Source organism: Medicago sativa, chromosome 4 (genome assembly GCF_051527215.1).
Source record: "Medicago sativa cultivar Bolivia chromosome 4, Bolivia_mono, whole genome shotgun sequence".
NCBI lineage: Eukaryota > Viridiplantae > Streptophyta > Magnoliopsida > Fabales > Fabaceae > Medicago > Medicago sativa.
Genome location: NC_140752.1, coordinates 16694695 through 16714068, shown reverse-complemented (window position 1 = coordinate 16714068; position 19374 = coordinate 16694695). Strand labels below are relative to the sequence as shown.

At 32.3% G+C, this 19374-nt stretch overlaps 2 protein-coding genes across 3 annotated transcripts; both read right to left on the bottom strand.

Moving 5' to 3' along the window:
- Window positions 1-400: 400 nt before the first annotated feature.
- LOC146926782 (delta-1-pyrroline-5-carboxylate synthase-like) lies at window positions 401-4323 on the bottom strand. 2 transcript variants are annotated; one of them, XR_015005516.1, is made up of 12 exons: window positions 4293-4323; window positions 3987-4136; window positions 3743-3820; window positions 3202-3291; window positions 2919-3005; window positions 2729-2812; window positions 2512-2587; window positions 2114-2264; window positions 1945-2013; window positions 1406-1472; window positions 1245-1314; window positions 401-922 (listed from the first exon to the last, which is right to left on the bottom strand). XR_015005516.1 is itself a non-coding variant. In XM_085700276.1 (11 exons), the coding sequence occupies exons 2-11, from the start codon at window positions 4056-4058 to the stop codon at window positions 893-895; spliced, it is 804 nt and encodes a 267-aa protein (XP_085556402.1). In that variant the 5' UTR covers window positions 4059-4136; window positions 4293-4323; the 3' UTR covers window positions 650-892. The 2 variants fall into 2 exon arrangements, 1 of the variants encoding a protein (XP_085556402.1); XM_085700276.1 differs by lacking the exon at window positions 1245-1314 and having other exon boundaries at window positions 650-922.
- A 42-nt stretch (window positions 4324-4365) lies between these two features.
- On the bottom strand, window positions 4366-19243 carry LOC146926781 (uncharacterized). The gene is made up of 28 exons (XM_085706967.1): window positions 19096-19243; window positions 13483-13631; window positions 13303-13380; window positions 13074-13208; window positions 12820-12971; window positions 12566-12693; window positions 12178-12266; window positions 12021-12093; window positions 11849-11882; window positions 11446-11588; window positions 11253-11329; window positions 10959-11123; window positions 10822-10869; window positions 10322-10423; window positions 10141-10230; window positions 9484-9559; window positions 9290-9371; window positions 9119-9188; window positions 8827-9006; window positions 8607-8729; window positions 7815-7898; window positions 7530-7720; window positions 7207-7345; window positions 7062-7121; window positions 6856-6960; window positions 6617-6695; window positions 5005-5091; window positions 4366-4449 (listed from the first exon to the last, which is right to left on the bottom strand). The coding sequence occupies exons 1-27, from the start codon at window positions 19241-19243 to the stop codon at window positions 5066-5068; spliced, it is 2826 nt and encodes a 941-aa protein (XP_085563093.1). The 3' UTR covers window positions 4366-4449; window positions 5005-5065.
- Between the last annotated feature and the right edge of the window lie 131 nt (window positions 19244-19374).

Sequence of the window (19374 nt, the reverse complement as noted above, 5' to 3'; positions counted from 1 at the left end):
CTCAAGAAAAGATGGCTAGCATTGGTTTGAAGAGGATTATGGGTGCACTTAACAAGTGGAGGCATGATGTTTGAATATCAATTGCTCTCGGAGCTCTTTTGGTGACAAAGTCTCCTATTGATACCGTATAAAGACATGGAAACCATTGCTTAAGAAACTATATTGGAAGTTACGATTTTGATAGGTTGACAAATTAAATTTCAACTCTTAAGGTTGGCCATTCGACTAAGCCACAGTCAGCCGATTAGAGCACTCGACCTCAGATTTGCAGCTTTCTAACTAGAGCCGTTCACTGAGATTTGAGCTCATGTTCTCCTATGCTGGCCCGGAGTGATTTCTTACTGCATTTTGATCATCTTAATGTTATGTTAAAGAGAAATATTAGAAAAAGTAATGAAAGTGCACAAACATTGAGTAGTAGATATCATATAGATTGAAGGAAGCTCAATTATTAAGTATAATTCGGTCTAAAGGCATGAATACTGCTTAAAACAAATCCAGTTCTCTACAATAGTAACTGGGAGAATAACTCTCCTCCACAATTATTCAACTTCACTACGATATAGGAATTATATTAATATTATAACTGTCACAGCATAGCTGTTTTTACAAACTTGGACTATTTTATGAAATACTAATAACATAGTCATACTACAACATTCACATGATTATTATCTTCTCCCCTTTGAACTTGCTCCAGGTAAGAAAAAGCCTCTGGAAAGGGGTAATAGCAAATATGCATGGCCAGCATCTCAGAAACTTTTGCTTATTAAAATCTATCAGACAGGAGATGCCGCTTTGATGATGTGAGCATATTAGCTTGAATTATTTGTCTACATGCCTATTATGCTTCTATTTCTCTTTGTAAGTATAAGAGACTCCTCGATCACCATCAACTACCTGTCCACTCCCCCTCAATATCCTGCATTATATTATATCCACAAATCTAAAAATGAGCCGAGAAATGATCTTGTTACAGACTAGAATGCATGATCTTTGATATTGCAACCCCTTTTGTAATACACCTTATTTGAGGTAAAAAATTATTGTTTGTGTGTGTGTGTTTCTGTTGGTTCATTACCCAAAAGGGAAATATTTAAGAATGAGATAATGATATATAGTGCAAAAACATTGTTGTATTGAAATTAGAAACATAGAACAGTCATAGAAAAAATATAAATAATTGCATTTTTTGTTTGGTTGAAGTTCTATTTTCTTTTCAAAAACAAAAACCAGTTCCATACCATTTGCTTGTCAACAATCCCTGGACTCCTACAGGACCTCGAGCATGAATTCGACTTGTACTTATTCCAACTTGATCAAAATTTTAAAGAACCAAAAACATATGAGAAAGATAAAATAACTATGACACTAATAACATTAGACTTTCTGGAAGATGTATTACCTCTGGCCCAAGTCCAGAGCGTGCTCCATCACAAAACCGTGTACTTGCATTATGGAACGCAGCCGCACTGTTTATGCATAAGGCAAAAATGAATATTTTGAACAACCAATGAACTTCCATTAACAACAATTATTAAAAACCTTATGTTTTCTGAGTTCTAAAAATAATACTAATCCTAGTATGAAAAAAGTCTAACAATTAGATAAATAAAATAAACAAACAGAAACAAAGCAGGTAGTGTAGCATCCATGGTATTTGCTTCTTTTTACCTTTTCTAACTTGATGGGATAAGTAAAAATTTATCAGATTATATAGATGGAAATAAAGCAAAGAAACAATTGTTAATATTTGCATGTTTGAAGAAACATTATGCCCCAACATTAAGAATAATTGTTCAAACTTTGGGAAGTATGTGGTGATCGAGAACGCAAACAAATTATGAAAAGCATCTGAAGTACCCTTCCATCTTATCATGCTATGTCAGTATCTGTTGGAAGAAAAGGATTAAACATGGTCACAGACCAAAAATAGATACACACCTGTCAACTTGACTTAAGAAAGTCTCAGCCCCTTTAGAATCTTCGGTGACAATGCATTCAGTATGAGCACTGCAGAGATATCAAACAAAGCAACAGAGACCTTTTACACACTATAAAATTAGTGGCAATGATAACAAAAAGGAAAACTATTCTGAGGAATCGAACATGCCTTCCATGTTTATTTATGTGGTCAATGGCAGCAAAGACGTCCTCTACAATTTCAACTGTGCAAGTAAGTGAGCTGTACTCGTGATGTAAAGAACTCGCTTCAGCAATATTTAGCACGGCACTAGCTTTTGGTCCACCATACATTTGAACATCTGCAAGCCATTTATCTTTGTTAATACATGCTTCCCGATTTTGAGGCAACTATGATCGACTTTCTTGCACAGTTTGCACCATGCATATTCAATCATCACAAAAATTGACTAGATTTAAACACAAAAATAATAGAGCAGAGATTACATTTCAATTTGTATACTCCAATTATTCTTAGAAAAAACAAACTAGAAAATTCAATTTGAACCAATGCTTTTCATATAAATCCATTTGGAAGTGAGGCCAAACCTTCACGTTGGAGTTCAAGGATAAGCTCATTAAGTCCACCATTACATGACAGATTCTTGTGTACAAGAAGAGTCTCCTAAGAATATCATGACATTATTTTAATGAGCACAGTCCATAAATTCATTCACGTCACAAATAACAAGTAAAACTCAACTATCTCTCGAAGAACATTTTTTCAAGGGAGCAAAGCATTGCAAAGGATATGAATGCTAGTTACCATTGCATTGCAGGCTGCAGGATAATCAGTCTTTGCATCCCTAACTACAGCCCTGACTGTATCCGGTATCGCTGAAATTACGACCTACAATAAAGAAGAAATATGTAAAGGTGGTATTTATTTATAGCTAAAATGATAGCACAGATTGACCTGAAAAAACTACAGCCCTGACTAAAATAAATAGGTAAACCTTGTGTAAGGCCGCATTTGATCTTCGGGCTTCCTTTCCTCCTTTAAGTAATAAGCCATTCCGACTTCGAATTGCCAATGCTGCTATCTATTAATTCATTTAAACAAACAACTTTTACATCAATATCCATATTAACTAAAAGGAAATATTGCATAAACGAAAAGGATATACTGAAATATGACGATATAATGAAACAACAAGCAACTTATGCTAGATAGTTATATTTGTCATGCTAAATAATTTTTGAAAATGGAAGATGAATAAGACAGGGTGCCATAAATACCTGAACAAGAGCATCAGGTCGAGACTCAAATATAATCAGGATGGCACCCAGAGGACATGATATTTTCTCCAGAACGAGTTCATCAGCTAGCTGGACACATAACAGCAATCAGAACTGTCAAAATGAGTAAACTTATTTTGTTGGCAAAATCAGTCAGTAACTATATTTTTTTATCTCAGTTCAATATCAGTGAACACAAGTTACAAAATCCATTTCAGATTTGTCATTCAACCAAATACTCGAAAGATGTTACATCTGTCAAACACGTTAGAAGATATTACACATGACACAGTTGGGATGAATAAGAGTTTGAAGGACCAACATCTGTTGGTCCAAGTGACAAGGAGATCAGTTTTGCTTATGTAAGATTTGGGATTCAATTCATTTGTAGATATAAAATTACGTTCGGGAGAGTTTTGCCACCTTCTACGAGTCAACCTAGCTTGACTCGGGTTATATCAAGGGTCTAGACCAAAAAATAATAGAGTTCGGAGGCTAAGAGACTCTCTTTAAAATGAAATAAAAGGGGTTTTGATTTGACCTCAGTTCTCTTCAATATTTGACCAATTGGTTCTTCCATATCTGCCAGCACGCACACATACTTTGCAAGACTAGAGATCTGTTAAGTACAAAATCAAAAGTCAGACAAAACACATGCTCGCATTCATTAAAAAACATGTTTTGGATTGTGATGAATAAGTGTCAGACAAAGAAAACAATCAAAATGTGGGTGTGGTATCCTTCAATTTTAACTCCAGTATATGCAACCAAATTTAAGTTCTTGCCTTCTCAGGCTTCAGGGTTAAACGTGATATCAGAGACTTTGTCATATCCAGCTGCCACAGCATCAGCAACATCAGCCTGATTTTCAAGCATAATCATATTTTGGTTTTTCTCCAATGCATCAGCCACTGCCAGCAATATTTTCCTTCTTTCTTCAGATTTTAAAAAATACAGATCAGTCACCAAGTTCATTCTCTGACCCTTTAGTTCTCCATGAAGGTGAAGGTGAAGGTGAATGTGATAATATTTTAAACCTTAATTGAGCTAGTTTAGTGATAAAATTAATGTGTTTTTATAACTGTTTTTACCTGAAGTCTCCTAGAACTGTTACGTGCTGCGACGGCTATTTCATGCGCGCTCTCTTCCTTTATGTTTTTCCATAGATGTGCATCTCTATGAAAGACAGTGCCTATTTTCTCCTCTTGAAGCACTCGTATAATGTTGTCTGTGGCTGTGGCATAGCCACTGAAACAGAGTTGAAATACAGTTTCAAAGTCAGTAAAATGTAAAACCCGAATGTGTGCTTGAAATCATGCACTGCATGCAAATTATATATTGCTCGTGACAGATATCAGATCCCTTTTTCATTATTGGAACTAATCTCTGGATAATAGATTATTTTAGTGAGTAACAATAGTTGCAGAGTTAATTTTGACAAATGACAATGTAAAAAGTTTTACACTGTCAACAAATCATAACCACTCATGTGTATGACTTTAGAAGTAATTAGGATTAAAGTCAAACATTTTTAATGATCTGATGGTTATGATTGATTGGCAGTGCCAAAAACTCTTTACACTAACAGTGTATATAAAAAATCATTTTTCTTTTTCCTTTTTCCCGGAGTTACATGCACTATGACTACATAATGACAGAGATGTGTATTTTATTTTGATAGCATAAAAGAAATGAGTATTGTATCTACATGACATGTTAAAAGTGAAATGAAAGGAGCTTCTTTCATTCTTCAGTACAAGCACTTAGCTATGTAATTGAAACACATCACAAAATGTTAAATACCTAGTTATAATAACAGGGATGCCAGCATAAGCAGCACAAACAGCAGCATTGACTTTAGCAGTCATACCCCCTCTGCCCAATCTTGATCTATATGTTATTTTCAAGAATTAATTACAATTTTGATCTCTCTAACGGAATTAGATGAATTGTCACATTTTTAATGACGCGGCACATTTCTTACTAATGTGGTGCAATCCACATTTCTTCCGAAGCTTCTTTGGTCACTAGTAAGTTTTAAATGGAGGAGGTTCATTAACCGCAAGAGTTTGAGCACAGACGTAAAAACATTGCCAAAAGAAAGGCATCAAAATCATTATATCAATTGGTGGTGGTGCCAATGGTTGCTCTTTATTATCCGATGAAGATGCTAGAAACGTTGAAGATTACTTACTGTGTTATGAGAAAAAGAGAAAGACGATTAAAGAAGAAAATGATACACTGAGTTGCTAATTTTGTTTTATTTTCTTCTTAATTTTTTAACTCAAGTATGTTTATTAAGTTCAATTTTGTTGGTTTATTATTATTTTTAAATAAAGAGATAATGACATGAAAACTCAATAACATATGTGAGTTGCGTCATATCAATGATGAATGTGTCACGTCATTAAAAATGTGACAACTCATCCAATTTTATGTTATATTTTTTGTTTGGGACCAAAACAGTGTGATTTTAAAATAGGATGACAAATTCTTTAAGCAAACCAAAATAGGGACCAAACCAAATAATTAAGTCTATTTTCAACGAATCACAATAACAAAAGTATACACATACACATATAACACAACCATTTATCAACATTATACTCGTCAGAGGTATGCTCACCCATACCATCATTATTAAAGTTATTTTACAAACTTTTGTGTTAACAAAATTAGTCAATAAAAAAAGTGTTAAATATGTTTTTAGTTCTTATAAAAAAAAATTCTAGGATTAAATATATTATATCATTAAAAATAATTAGTTCCTATAAAAATCAAAATAAAAAAAAATTTAAGTTATATCATGTTAAATATGTTTTGTCTCTCAAGTTTAGAGTTTTTTAACATGAAACTATATATATATATATATATATATATATATATATATATATATATATATATATATATATATATATATATATATATATAATAAAATAATATATGAATCCAAGAGTTCCTTAAAAAATAAATGTATCCAAGAGTTAAACTTGAATAAAATAACCAAGCATGTAATTTTCAACAAATCACAACAAAGAAAATATACACATAACATAACCATTTCTTTTGAAAAAACATTTTTATACACACTAGAAAACTGGAAATCAGGGAAAGTTCCTTTGAAATTTTCAGCTACAAGTCAAGGCTGAACATAGGACCAAAAAATCAGGGATTGTAAAGTATTTTCATATTTGATGATTCGATACACGGTTTGAATCTAGTACCCCAACTAATTTCCAGTATCATTTAGCCATAATTCAATAAATCCATATCTAATCTAATGAGTCAAAGTATCAACCTATTGTCACTAGACCAAAAAAACCTGGTCTCAATACTCAAGTATCAAAACTGCCTTTACAATCCAATGCAGAGAGCTACACAAAATAGCTCAAATTTCTACTTTTTCTAGATTTACCTCCACCTCCTCCAAAACTATCATTCCATTGCAGCAATTGATATATAATTGGTGACTCGGCCTCAACACTAGCACAAACCTGCATACATGAGCACCAAGAGAAACAAGTCAAGGAAAAATTTGAAAGTCAGGAATTCAGTCAGTGCAAGGTAGCTTAATATTCTGTTAAGTTAGCTACAAATTTTCATTCCCATATTACAAACATATTTACTCTTCAAAAATTTGGATAACTGATCTACCTGTTTCTGTGCATACAAAAAATCATCCATATTCACGGGACGTAGATCTGAACTGCTACTTAATCCAGGTAAAGGTTTGTCCTCAGCCAATGCCAAATTCTTCTCCTGAAATGCAATTTTTTATAATCTTAGTATTTGAATAAATAAATTATGGGGAAAACATAGCTAGCCAGGTTATAGTTTTGGGGTGTAACATTTAATCAAACCTTTTCCTCTTTTTCTAGAGTCTCTCTTATTGGGCAATGGGCAGCTGCCACACACAGATGCTGCAATAAAAGATATAAGACTAGTTCCGCACAAGAAAACAAACCTTTTCAGCAAGTAAATGCAAGAGAAAGAAAGAAAAAAAACCTTTAAATCATTCCCCGAATAGCCATTAGTTATGCCTGCCAATGCTTTTAAATCAACATCTGAAGACAAATTTTCTTCTGCTAATAAAACCTTGAGAATTTTCTCTCGGTTAGAAGCATCGGGTAAGCTAACCATTAACCTGCAAATTTGTTACCATGAATTAGAATAAAAATCTGTCAAAAAATAGGATCATGCACAAAGGACAAGCGCTTCTTTCTCTTAATTTTTTGCATCACAGGCATGCCAGCAGTACCTTCTCTAAAATCAAGTATTACCTCATTTTATTTTCTAAATCACATCAAATTCCTTAAAAACAAGATTACCTTCGCGGAAGCCTCCTGATAACAGCTTCGTCAAGATCAAAAGGTCTATTTGTAGCAGCAAGAACCGTTACACGGTTGTTCTCTTGTGTACGGAGACCGTCCCAATGGATAAAAAACTCTGTTTTCATTTTGTGATGAACTTCATGTGAACTTGAGCTATTACTTCCACGATCTCCTAATAAGCTGTCCACCTACCACATACCACAGAAATTTAGTGAACAGCTGGAAGTGATCAATGTTAAAAGTGGAATTATTGTTTTTACTAAATGAAGTTTGTATACTAACCTCATCAATAAATACAACACAGGGAGCAATCTTGTTCGCTAGAGAAAAAACGGCCTTGACGTATTTTTCTGCCTCGCCAACCCACTGAAACATAAAACAAATGAGTTTGGTCACCGATCAAGTAAAAGGACATACACTATACATTAAACGGGAGCAATTTTGGCATTTCTAGACACTTTATTCTAATATTATTTTCATAATCAATCGTGTTTAGTGGTCACCATTAAATCTGTGAGTTCGGTCACCAACCAAACTTAATTGATTTGGGCTGTGTAAGAAAATATATCAAACCCGAACCAATCCAACCCGATGATGATCGGATTGGTTTGGGTTGGGTCAATAGACATGACTGATTAAAAAATTCAAAAAACAATATATATTAAAGAGAAAATATGATACACACCGACAATGTAAAATTCTTTTACACAGTCATCCAATAGCAACCGTGTATTCCGCCAAATCACTTAAATGGTAGGACATGGAGAAATAGTTGATTCCTATTGATGTCAGTGTAAAATGAATTTACACTGACATAGCATGTCCATCAAACTCAATTAAATGATATTACATTTCATGACATCTTAATACAACTTCAGCCTAATATCAAATTTCTAGCTACTTAAAAACAATCATCCTTCTAACACTTTTTCTAGTAAATTCATCAAGTCAAATAGATAAAGCAACAAATTACAAGTGAAATTGGGAACAAAACCCAAGTGCAGTACTCTTTGTGGGAATCCAACCAGTACCTAAGAAAATTAAATTATAATAAACCAATCGCAGCATTATTACCTTTGAAGAAATTGTAGAGACAGAAACATCAATAAAATTAGCTCCTGATTCCTTTGCCACAGCTTTTGCCAAGATTGTTTTACCTGTGCCAGGTGGCCCAAAAAGTAATATTCCTTTGCAGGGCTGCATTCAAAGTAATTACAATTAAGTGGTAAGACATAATGTATGGCAATTTTGGATTTCATAAGTAAAATATTATAAAAAATTAAAGCTTTTCCACCTTAGCTAGGTTCCCTCTGGTAAACAACTCGGGTCTTTGAAGAGGAAGCATGACTAATTCCTTTAAAGTTTCTTTAACAGTTTCCAAGGCTCCGATATTTTCGAATGTAGTATCAATATCAGCAGGGGGAATAACATCAGCAAGCAATTGTTTCTCAAATTCATTTTCAGTAATAACACCCTAAAAAAGTCAGTGAACACAAAGATCAAACTATACTAAAGCACATCGATATTGAAGCATTTGATTCAAATTGGAAAAGTAAACAAATTAGAAAAAAGTCATGCTTATTTACCTTTAGTAAACTATTGAAGTCCTTGTTAGCACTCTGAGTGCTCTCCAAAATACTAAGCCCGTGGTTAATGCTGCACCAATAACATGTAAAATCTTTGTTAACAACCGGTGAGATTAGAGCCCAAATTTTATGCTCTATGTAATTGAAATGTAAGCAATCAGTGAGACTAACCTTTTAGAAGATATCACTAGTTTGTCTTCTTTAATAGAATCTTCAGAGGAACCTATAGCCCATTCAACCACCTTGTCGACATCTAGTAGTATAAAAAAATTACAAACTATATCAATAACATAGGTAGCAAATCTTAATGTTAGCATACAGAGTGAGTTATTTACATTAATTAAAGCTTCTAAACATCAACTTACTATCAACTGTAAGGGTTTGATCCTTAATACAGAGATCCTCAAGGTCCGGACACTCGAATCCAATTTTGTTGAGAGACTGAAATCATTAAAGAATCATATAATATGTATTATAAATACTACTCCAAACTCAATTAAAGTCAATTACAAGCAAAAGATGTATCAGTTAAAAATGCACAAGCAATTTCATATAAATAAAAAGTGTACAGTTATAATTAGATAATAGCCTCCAAGCCATACAACTAATCTCCAAAACAGTCCTCATAAGTATTAAGTATCATTCCAACACACAGCAGTCAGCTCTATAGAGTAACACACAGCCTACAACTGTCGGCCAATGATCAGTTTACACTAGTTACTGATATGCTCTGCTGTTTTCATGGAATATCCGCTGTATGAGCTGTATTTTCTTTGAATAAAGCTATGGATCGTGCAACTAAACTGTCTGGTGAACATCAAATCTGTTGACTAATAGAATAATTAAAATTGGACATTTTGCGTTTAAGTCATTTCCAAGACGATTTTCTAACATATCTTCTGCAAATTGTTAATCGTACGCAGAGAAAAATTATATGCCAAGTATTATTCAGGAAAGAAAAAAGACAAAAAGGCTTAGGGTAAGATAAAACACAAATGATAAGTAAATGTTACAAAACTCACTGCGCGAATAATGGCAAATTTGGACTGAGCATTAACAGATTTATTGTGTTCTTCTAACTGTTGCTTCCAATGAGTAAGTGAAGCCTGATCCTGCAAAAGTTCAGAAGTAAAATTGAATATATTAAATTGTAGATAGAAACGATACATACTGAATTGATTTTATTTTAAAATGTACTAATACCTTGGGCAACTGTATAGTCAGCTTATTAGGAAAAAGGCTATTGATTTGCTTATCGTCAATTTCATCATCTGGTTTACTCGGTTGTGGTCTTTTCGGTTTCTCCTAAACAAAGGGACAACACTATTAGATGAATGATCAATGCATGAAGGAACCAAACCACCAAAGTTTATACAATGTTTAGATAATATATTAGCCTCTATAGGTTCCACTTATTTTAATGCTAGCCCATGGGACTTTTGGGAATCCAACACATGTTGTTCTCCCTTTTCTTAATATTGGAATTGTCATGTAAATTTGCTTTCTTACATTTTCCATAATTTGGCTTAAAAACAAAGTATTCAATTGACGATGCCAACTCAGTACTTTCTTCAAAGGATACTGACTAGGCAGAAATCAACCAAGGTCAATTCCATAATTTATAAGAGAAATTCAGTATTCTCAAGAGTAATATAAAAATATGAATGAAGATACACATAAAACCTTTATTAGTAGCATATTACCTGAGATTCGAATGCTGTTGATCCCTCATTAATTCTAGTAGCTTGGGTCTGTAAACATACAGATGCATACAATAAAATTAGAGCCAACAACTTTTCCAAAATCATAACAAAATTAGAGCCAATAACATAAATAGTACCTTTATCTCCCGAGTATCTACATTGATGCATGAAGCAATCAACACAATATTATGGGGCAAACATTCATCTATCTTTTGTAAATTGTGAGATTCTCCAACAACCATCTTCATTATGTCTTTAAAGAAGACAATCAGAGGACCACTCTTACTTTCATTGGAAGCAAACTACGTAGAAAGGTAAATGAGTTAAATCTTTTTTTAACACCAAGACAAAAATATGTAATATGAGAAGTACTAAAGGCACAGCGCAAACTACTGTGAAACAAGTAATACTTTTGAGTTCAGTGTAGATACCTTAACGATTTTGTTAATCAAATTTTTTTGAAAGTCACCCGCTTCAGGTGGAGCTTGTTTAAGTATAAACATTATTTCTGCACCATAAATCAGTAATGCCTTTAAAATAACAATAGACTAAGATATGCTATCAAATTATATAAATTGATATGTAGCAAATGTAATATAAGTTCAAAAAAATATAAAAAATTACCATGACAAAAGTAACCGTGGCCTACATCACAAAGGCCTCCAAGGTCATTGCCGCCTGGGAATTTATCATCAAACTTAACACCAACTAGTGGCTTGTCTTCAAAAGAGATTAGAACTGTCCCCATAGCACTAGACTTTGGTCCTCTGTCCAGTGTAGCAGAGAAATAAAAGTAAATTATTAGATCTGATTCGCCTACCTTTTAAAGTGGGAAATGTATTGCAACAATTTGTCTCTATATCTCTTCTAAATTGCTCTCTCTCTCTCTCTCTCTCTCTCTCTCTCTCTCTCTCTCATCATAAATACATTAAAATACACGAAAGTTGTGTGACTTTTCCCACCCCATGTTCTAAAAATACAACAGAAAATTTTACAAATAAATGAAGTAACTTTTGTAATGTATTACCTAGCAGAGTCACCATAATATTGGACCCTAGAACCTGAAAATTGCATATGGATTGTGTCAAACTATAAAAAATGAATAATATCATAGGAAGTAACTTAATTAGCTTGTTACTCCCTCTAATCATTATTATAAGCAAAAATTATAGCTCAAATCTTAGTCAACTATAACATACCTTCTTTAAGGAATTGGGGTCGTCTAATTATTTTTGGTCTCTCTGTATAACCAACTTCCTTTACATGAGTACCCTAAAAAGAAAAGTGGTTCAATATTAGAACATTCACCAAAAACTTAATGAGTTAAAACTGATGAACAGATACTAGAATACGTACACCACTAAGAAGTGAAGCTGAATCCACAATAAGCAATCTTGCTTTAAAATGCTTAGCAATTGACTTTGCCAAAGCTTCTTGGTACATGTCTGAACCAACACAATAATTATATAGAAAAATGTCACTTCTTATTGAAACTCGGTAAAAAATAAAAGGCTTTTAAGTCTCCTACAATACTTATGTTGACAGTATTATACAATTTATATTAGTAGTAGCTTTGAAGTAGTTAACGAAGTTGTTGAGTTCGTTACAATCTAAATGGTGTTAAGGGATAGAGGTGGAACTCGATGTAAACTATATACATACTATTGCAAATTGTTTTGGGCAAGTGTGTGCCTGCAATTTCCCATTTTTCTATGAAACTAACTTTATAAGCAAGTATACTAACCAGCAGGACCCGATAATAATATTCTCTGTGTTACAGACTGGATCTTTGGAGCAAGTTTTTTAACTTCGCTGAATTTTTCATCAAGATGCAAACGTGTGGAAGCAATCAAAAACTGTTTTGTTGCATCGCTGTAAACAATAACAGGCATCATATTTATTAGGTGTTTGATCCAAATTTCTAAGAGAATACAAATAACTTTTAACACTTCGATCAAATTAGATATTAATTACGTGTAAAAATAAAATTGACTGCACCTTATAAAATAAGGAAAGTTTTCCAATGATGCATCAATAACATCAGCATGTATAATGCTTTTCTTCAGATTTTCTTCCCATTCTTCTCTAAAGCTTTGTGCCAGTTCCAAGTCTTTTAAATTCAAAGATCTTAAACTACTTTGTAGAAAAATCTAAATCACAAGTTGATTAAGGTCGATACTCATAAAAGAATATAAATATAAATAAAATATAACATTACATATAAAGTAAGAAATATATGTTTACAAGGATACGTAGGACGAGTTATCAAATTTCAATTCATCACCGTACTTGATAAGCAAACGCTTACCGCTCACATGGCTCGTACCATTCACTTTAACCACACCCTCTATTATTTCCAGTAATGTGACTAGTGAGCCTCCTCCATCCTATGCCAAAAAATAACAAATGGTGATTGCTAAAAATTTTAAGCAGAGCAGAAGGAAAAAAAAAAGTTTAAAATGCTTAACAACATTACAATACCTCTATGCGGCTAAGGTGACAGGAAATACTGGGAAAAAGAGCTTTGTGTATATCACCAGCCAAGTCAATGTTTGAAATCTGCATTAAAATATACAGATTAAATACAAATAAGAAGATTCAAGATCTTCAAATTTAATCAAACACTAAGAAAAGTTAAACAAAAAAAACAAACAAACACACCTTTGGAGATACAGATACAAGTCTTCCCCAAATAGATGTGGAAGATTGTGAATCTAGGGAGGAAGGTAAAGAACCGGATCCAGGTGAACTGCAACATTTGGTAAATCTGGAGTTTAGATAAATAACCAATTTGTTGGAATTCTTGGTCTCTTATAAATAAGGGGACCATTTCTGACCACTTTTGGGTATCAAACCAGCCAGTTACCTAATTTAATTTAGATCAATATATAATAATTGTCTAGATGCCATTAAAGTATACTCATAGTGACTCAATGAAGCTAGATGTATATAAAGAAGCTGCATAACCATGTCACTAGTCAAATGTGAATGAGATTCATCATTTTTTATTTTTTTTTTGGTCGAAAGAGATGAGATTCCCATAAAAAGCGGTATAACCAATGAAAAGGTTAAAACCACAAATCAAGTACAAATGAAGTTTTGGCGCAAGAGAGACCATGGAAACTATCAAAGATATACCAATCCCCCAATTTAAATGAAGTCTCTAAAGAAATGCTATCAAAACCAAAGGCCTAAAGCAACTGAAGACTATAAGCCTATAAGATAAATTAAACAAAAAGGCATGATGGTGGCCAAGGCAAAAACCAAGAAGCAGAAGCAACCTTCACGTGACATAATTGAAGCATTCAATACTCATCATTATAAAACACAAAATGGTGGCCCTATAACTAACGGGCCAGCAAACTAAGAGGCCCAATGAAAATTTATTAAAGGTCCAATATCATGTGGTTAACGTTAATGCATATACTATTATGGCAATGTATAGTAGCATGCATGGTCACTAAATCAAAGACTATCCCCAAATAAAGGGTGCAAGAAAATCAAAACATCATCTTACCTCGAATTTATTTTCATTTTATGAAGTTGAAGCTAAATCAACACTTTCCTCTTTCCTGTGCATATCAATCAAATGTATTTTAGATCTACTGTAATATAATAATAATAACAATAGCTAAAAAGCTAAGAAATTGAAATAAAAAGGAAAAACTAAAGCCATAGAAAAATAACTCCCCTAAATCTCTCCAAAAAAAAAAATAATAACTCCCCTAAAAAAGAGAAAATAACTAAATCCAAATAAATTTAAAAATTGAATGTCTCAAGTAAAATTGATTTTATCTAAAAGTTAGAATTTGTGACTTTTAATGTTAAATTTATGGTTCAAATTTCAAAAACAAACACAACAATTTTTTTTATTTTTTTATAAACAAACAAACAAACACAACAATTATGGATTCGGATCCTCTCCTGTTTTTATAACGATGGAAAGAACAAATGTAAAATAATTAAAAAAACACTAAATTAGATGAGAGGTAGCAGACAGACACAGCACCAACTTTGCAGCAATAGCGATGAAAACGGTGATGAATTTGGTATGAAAGAGCAAGTTGTTGTTGGCGCAAGAGGTAAAGAAATTATGATTTGAGAAGAACTAGTTTGGACAATCAGTAAAGGAGATTATGAAACTGAATGTTGCGGCGGTGGTTGAAGGAGGAGATCGTTGTTTTGTTAAGTTTTGATGGATGTGGTTGTGCTGCTCTTCATCTTCGTCGGAGTGAGTGAGTGACTCGGTTGGAGGGTTTTCTCTCTCTCTCTCTCACAAGCGAGCATAAACAGTGGGGAGGCAAATGTAGAGTTACCTTATGCAAGCGAGAGAAATGGAACTCTCTCTCTCTCTCTCTTATAAACAAGGTTCTGGTACAACAATACAAAGAGAACGAGAAAAGCAAATTCACAAAGAGAAATATGTAAGAAATAATGGTGTATGTGTGTGTGTGAAGATGAAGATGATGATGAAGTACATTTTTGCATAAGAAAGAATTTGAAACGGTTGTAGTGTGTTATTTTTGCTACGTTTCTCTCTCTTACCAACAATGGAGAATGCAATAGAAGATTGAAATTCTTCTGATGATTCTCTCTATGAATGTAACTTTCTCTCTCCTTCTTGCACAAGTTTGTTATGGGTGCTCAGTACTCACTACACTTCAAATATATCATGCTAAGCCGTTGTGTGGGCGTTTGATTGATTGTGCTGGTGTTTGTTTTATTTAATGCATCGTTTATTTTTGGCATAACACATAATAAAAAGTAAAATAATTTCCATTTTATACAAAAAATAATTTATTTCTTTTTTACAAATTTGATATGCAGCACAAGGTTCAATAATTTAGGAGATCACTCACAAAAAATTCAACTGAAGAGCAAAATTTTGTGTACACTCAAGATCTACAACTTATTTGACACTTACCTTAAACCGCTTGAGATATCCGACCCTTCGATAAAAGTTATGTATGTGTTTGATTACAAAGAGATGTAATTTAATTTTTAATGAATTAAGAGCTGGAATAATGATTATATGAAATAAAGAAAAAGTAAATATATTTAACTATTGTTATGTATTTATTTTCGTTTATATATAAGGGAAGAGAGAGTATTTTATATTTGCAACATGATTTGTTATTTTGTATATTCAAAGCAAGTTTGATTTATAATATGTCACTATACTATATAGCGCATATGAGTCCTTCATATTCATACACGCAATGTAGCATGTCATCGTATACGGTAGAAACGTAAATGGTGAATCTACCTGATAATTAACATATTTTGTCACGACAAAGCTTTAATAACTCAAGTTTTTATTTTGAAAAAATCCATCGTAGAAAATGAACAATAAACCTATAAGGGTAACCTGCTCTGTCTTGTATCTTTATGCAGAACGTTTGGTTTTTCTTTTTATGGAAAAAAAAATAAAAAATACTCAGCTTTATTACATGAATGTAAATATTAAAAGAAAAAGGAAAATCCTGACTTTGATATCTGTAATATTGAATGTAGATATATGTAATACTTATGTAATCTTATATTTTCCATTCCATTATCTTCCATGCGAATGTGTTGACATGACACTTTGAGTTGTACTATATCATTATTCGATATATTTATTAATTTCATGTGGTATTGGATTTTTTTTTTGTCAAGTAGCCTAGTAGTTAGAATATGCAATATCCCTATCAACTGAATTAAGCTCACGGGGATCACGTGGTATTGGAATTTAACCAACCTAATATAATAATATAGCTAAACTTAAATTAATTAACCTTACTAAAAGTAAAATAAAAAAATATAAAAAAAATAAAAAAAATCATAGCAGCTCTAAAGAATATTATGCCGAACCAGATAGTGTAATGTGAAGAGAAATGTTCAATACCTTTCTGAAGCTTTCACCCAAAAATATGATATGTATTTTCTTTTTGTTGGTGGTCGAGGTTTGAACCCCGAAACTTGCATATATTATGTATTGTCCATGCAAACTGAGCTAAACTTACGAGATGAATGTGATTATTGACAATTTGTAAGGTACATTGAAAATTCGATTCGAATGTCCTATTATGTCTGGTTTTTTTTTTGTCAATATTTTATCGGGTATTTAAACTAATAGTTTAATGAGTTTTTTTTTTTGAAGAGACTAAAATGAATTATATTAACACACCACAAGGGCCTTCCTAGCACAAGGAGTGCAAAAGGAAGAAACACCCAAGCTCAAACAAGAGTCAACATAATATTTACAAGGCTAACGCCAGATCACCAAAAGACAAAAGCTAGAAACAAAGAAACAGTTAACCAATGCCTAAAACAGAGAAGGGGTTAGTCCACCAACCATGGTAGTTGAGGGGAAGGCTGGCATATTTCCCCTTCAACCACGTGAAGGTCAGAGACTTGATCTTGTCCAAGTTTAATGAGTTTTTAATATATATTCATTTGGAAAACAAATGTAGGGATGCAATTTACGGATGTAGAAAGCTTCTATGATTATTGGTTCATTTTTATAAAAAAATAAATAAATATTGGTTCATAATAGAAGTTCACACTTGTTACGTACGGGAAAACACACGACACTTGGGGTTTTCATTTTAATTTTAATTTTGGATTTTTCTTTTTTTAATGTCAAAGAAGTTAATTAGTTTCGGTTAGGTTGCATGTCTTTTTATAATGAGTTGTGTTATTTGAATATTTATTTGTTTGATAACCAATGTAACAACTATATTTTTACCTAAAAACGTATGTATTGATACGAAAACCAAAGCAATAGAGAGAAGAATATAATATTAATATAAGAAAGAAAGTCATCATAAAAATTGTTATAAATGATTCTACAAATATCATTTCTCTTTCATAATGACCAACGTTACCATAGGTGGAGCAAATCACTTCATATTTTCTTTACTTTTAGACTTGAGTTGTTGGCTCCCATGAAACCAAAATAGAAGGAAAGTATGTTTAAGATTTCCAATTTTCAACTCATTATCTGTTTATGCGTTAAACAATTTGTTCATTCTTGTTCGATGATAAAAAGACAATTATTCTTTCTCTTGTAGTGAAAACATTCGAATTTTTGTTCAACATTGTTTTTTTTTTTTTAAATTGAGGAACTGATTAGTACCTTCAAAAATTCTTTTAATGAGAAATGTTAGCAATACATATTTTAATACACGCTTTTGAACATATTTTTTGATTGGTTAAAATTCACATGGGTCGCACCAAATCATGTGGGACCCATATAAATTTGGTTTGACTTATGTGAATTTTAACCAAAAAATTATACAATTATAAAAATTGTATAATTGATAATATCTTTAATAGGTACATGATGCACCACAAGAAAGAATTGATTAAGCATAATTTATATTTTTAAAAGCGAGTTGAACTTAAATTGATTTATCTACGTTTCAATATATTTGCGTAAAAGTTGATGAAAAATAAATTCAATCTCTAAAATCAATTGTTAGTAAGTTTGATAAAAAAAAATATTATATTATACCCTGTAATGTTATATTTTCATTTCCATTTTGGTAACGTGCGCCTTGGTCTAAACATTTTACACAGAATCACTTATAAGAAAATGTAGTGGTTTTCAGATAAAAACGGTAAAATGCAGATAGACAGATACACTTTACACAGACATGTCTCATTTTAATTGATTCATCTACCTATATATGCTAATGTTTCAATCCGTGCACTAGAGAAAATTTAATGGGTGTGAATTCCTAATATCATTTACAAGAAATGAAGGTCTCGGTAGAATATAGCCAGACCATCCAGTAAACAATATTAAATATTTTGGAAAGAAAAATTTGAACAATCACATCAAATTCGTAAACAATTTCAAATCTTCATGATATAAACTTTTTTTTAGGGAAATCATATAAACTTAGATACTCGGATTTCATTAAAAAATCTCATAAAAAATGATAAGATATTCTCATTATATAATTATATAACATAAAAGACTCAATTAGGACAAAAAAATATAAATGACGAAAATATTACTTGAAATTAAGTTAAGAGACGAATTGTATAATTTTATAAATTGTGTTTATATTGCAACTTAAATTTTGGACAATAAAATGATAATATCTTTTATAAAAAAATGATAATATGTTCTCTAAAAAAAATTGATAATATCTTTAATAGAAAAAATTAATTTGTAATAAACCAAAAAATAAATGATGTACCACAAGACAGAAACGCTGCAACAGACAAGGCAACACACCACAAAAACAGTCCTCAACCAATAAGAACAATGCACCCACCTACCTAGTTGGAAGTAGACATGTCTGTGAGAATAAATTTCAGCTAGCCACTTCCTAGGGCTGGACATCGGTCGGTTTCGGTCGGAAATCGGTCCCAAAACCTCAACCCACACTAACCCACGGTTGTAACTACTAGGCCCAATTCCGCCCATTTAAAGCTTCAGTTTAGTCGGTTTCGGTTTTATCGGATAAGCCGGTTTCACGGGTGGGTTCAATCGGTTAAGTTGAAAAAGGGCCAATTTGAATTCAAATACTTAATATTTTTTTAAAAACATTGGCTGAG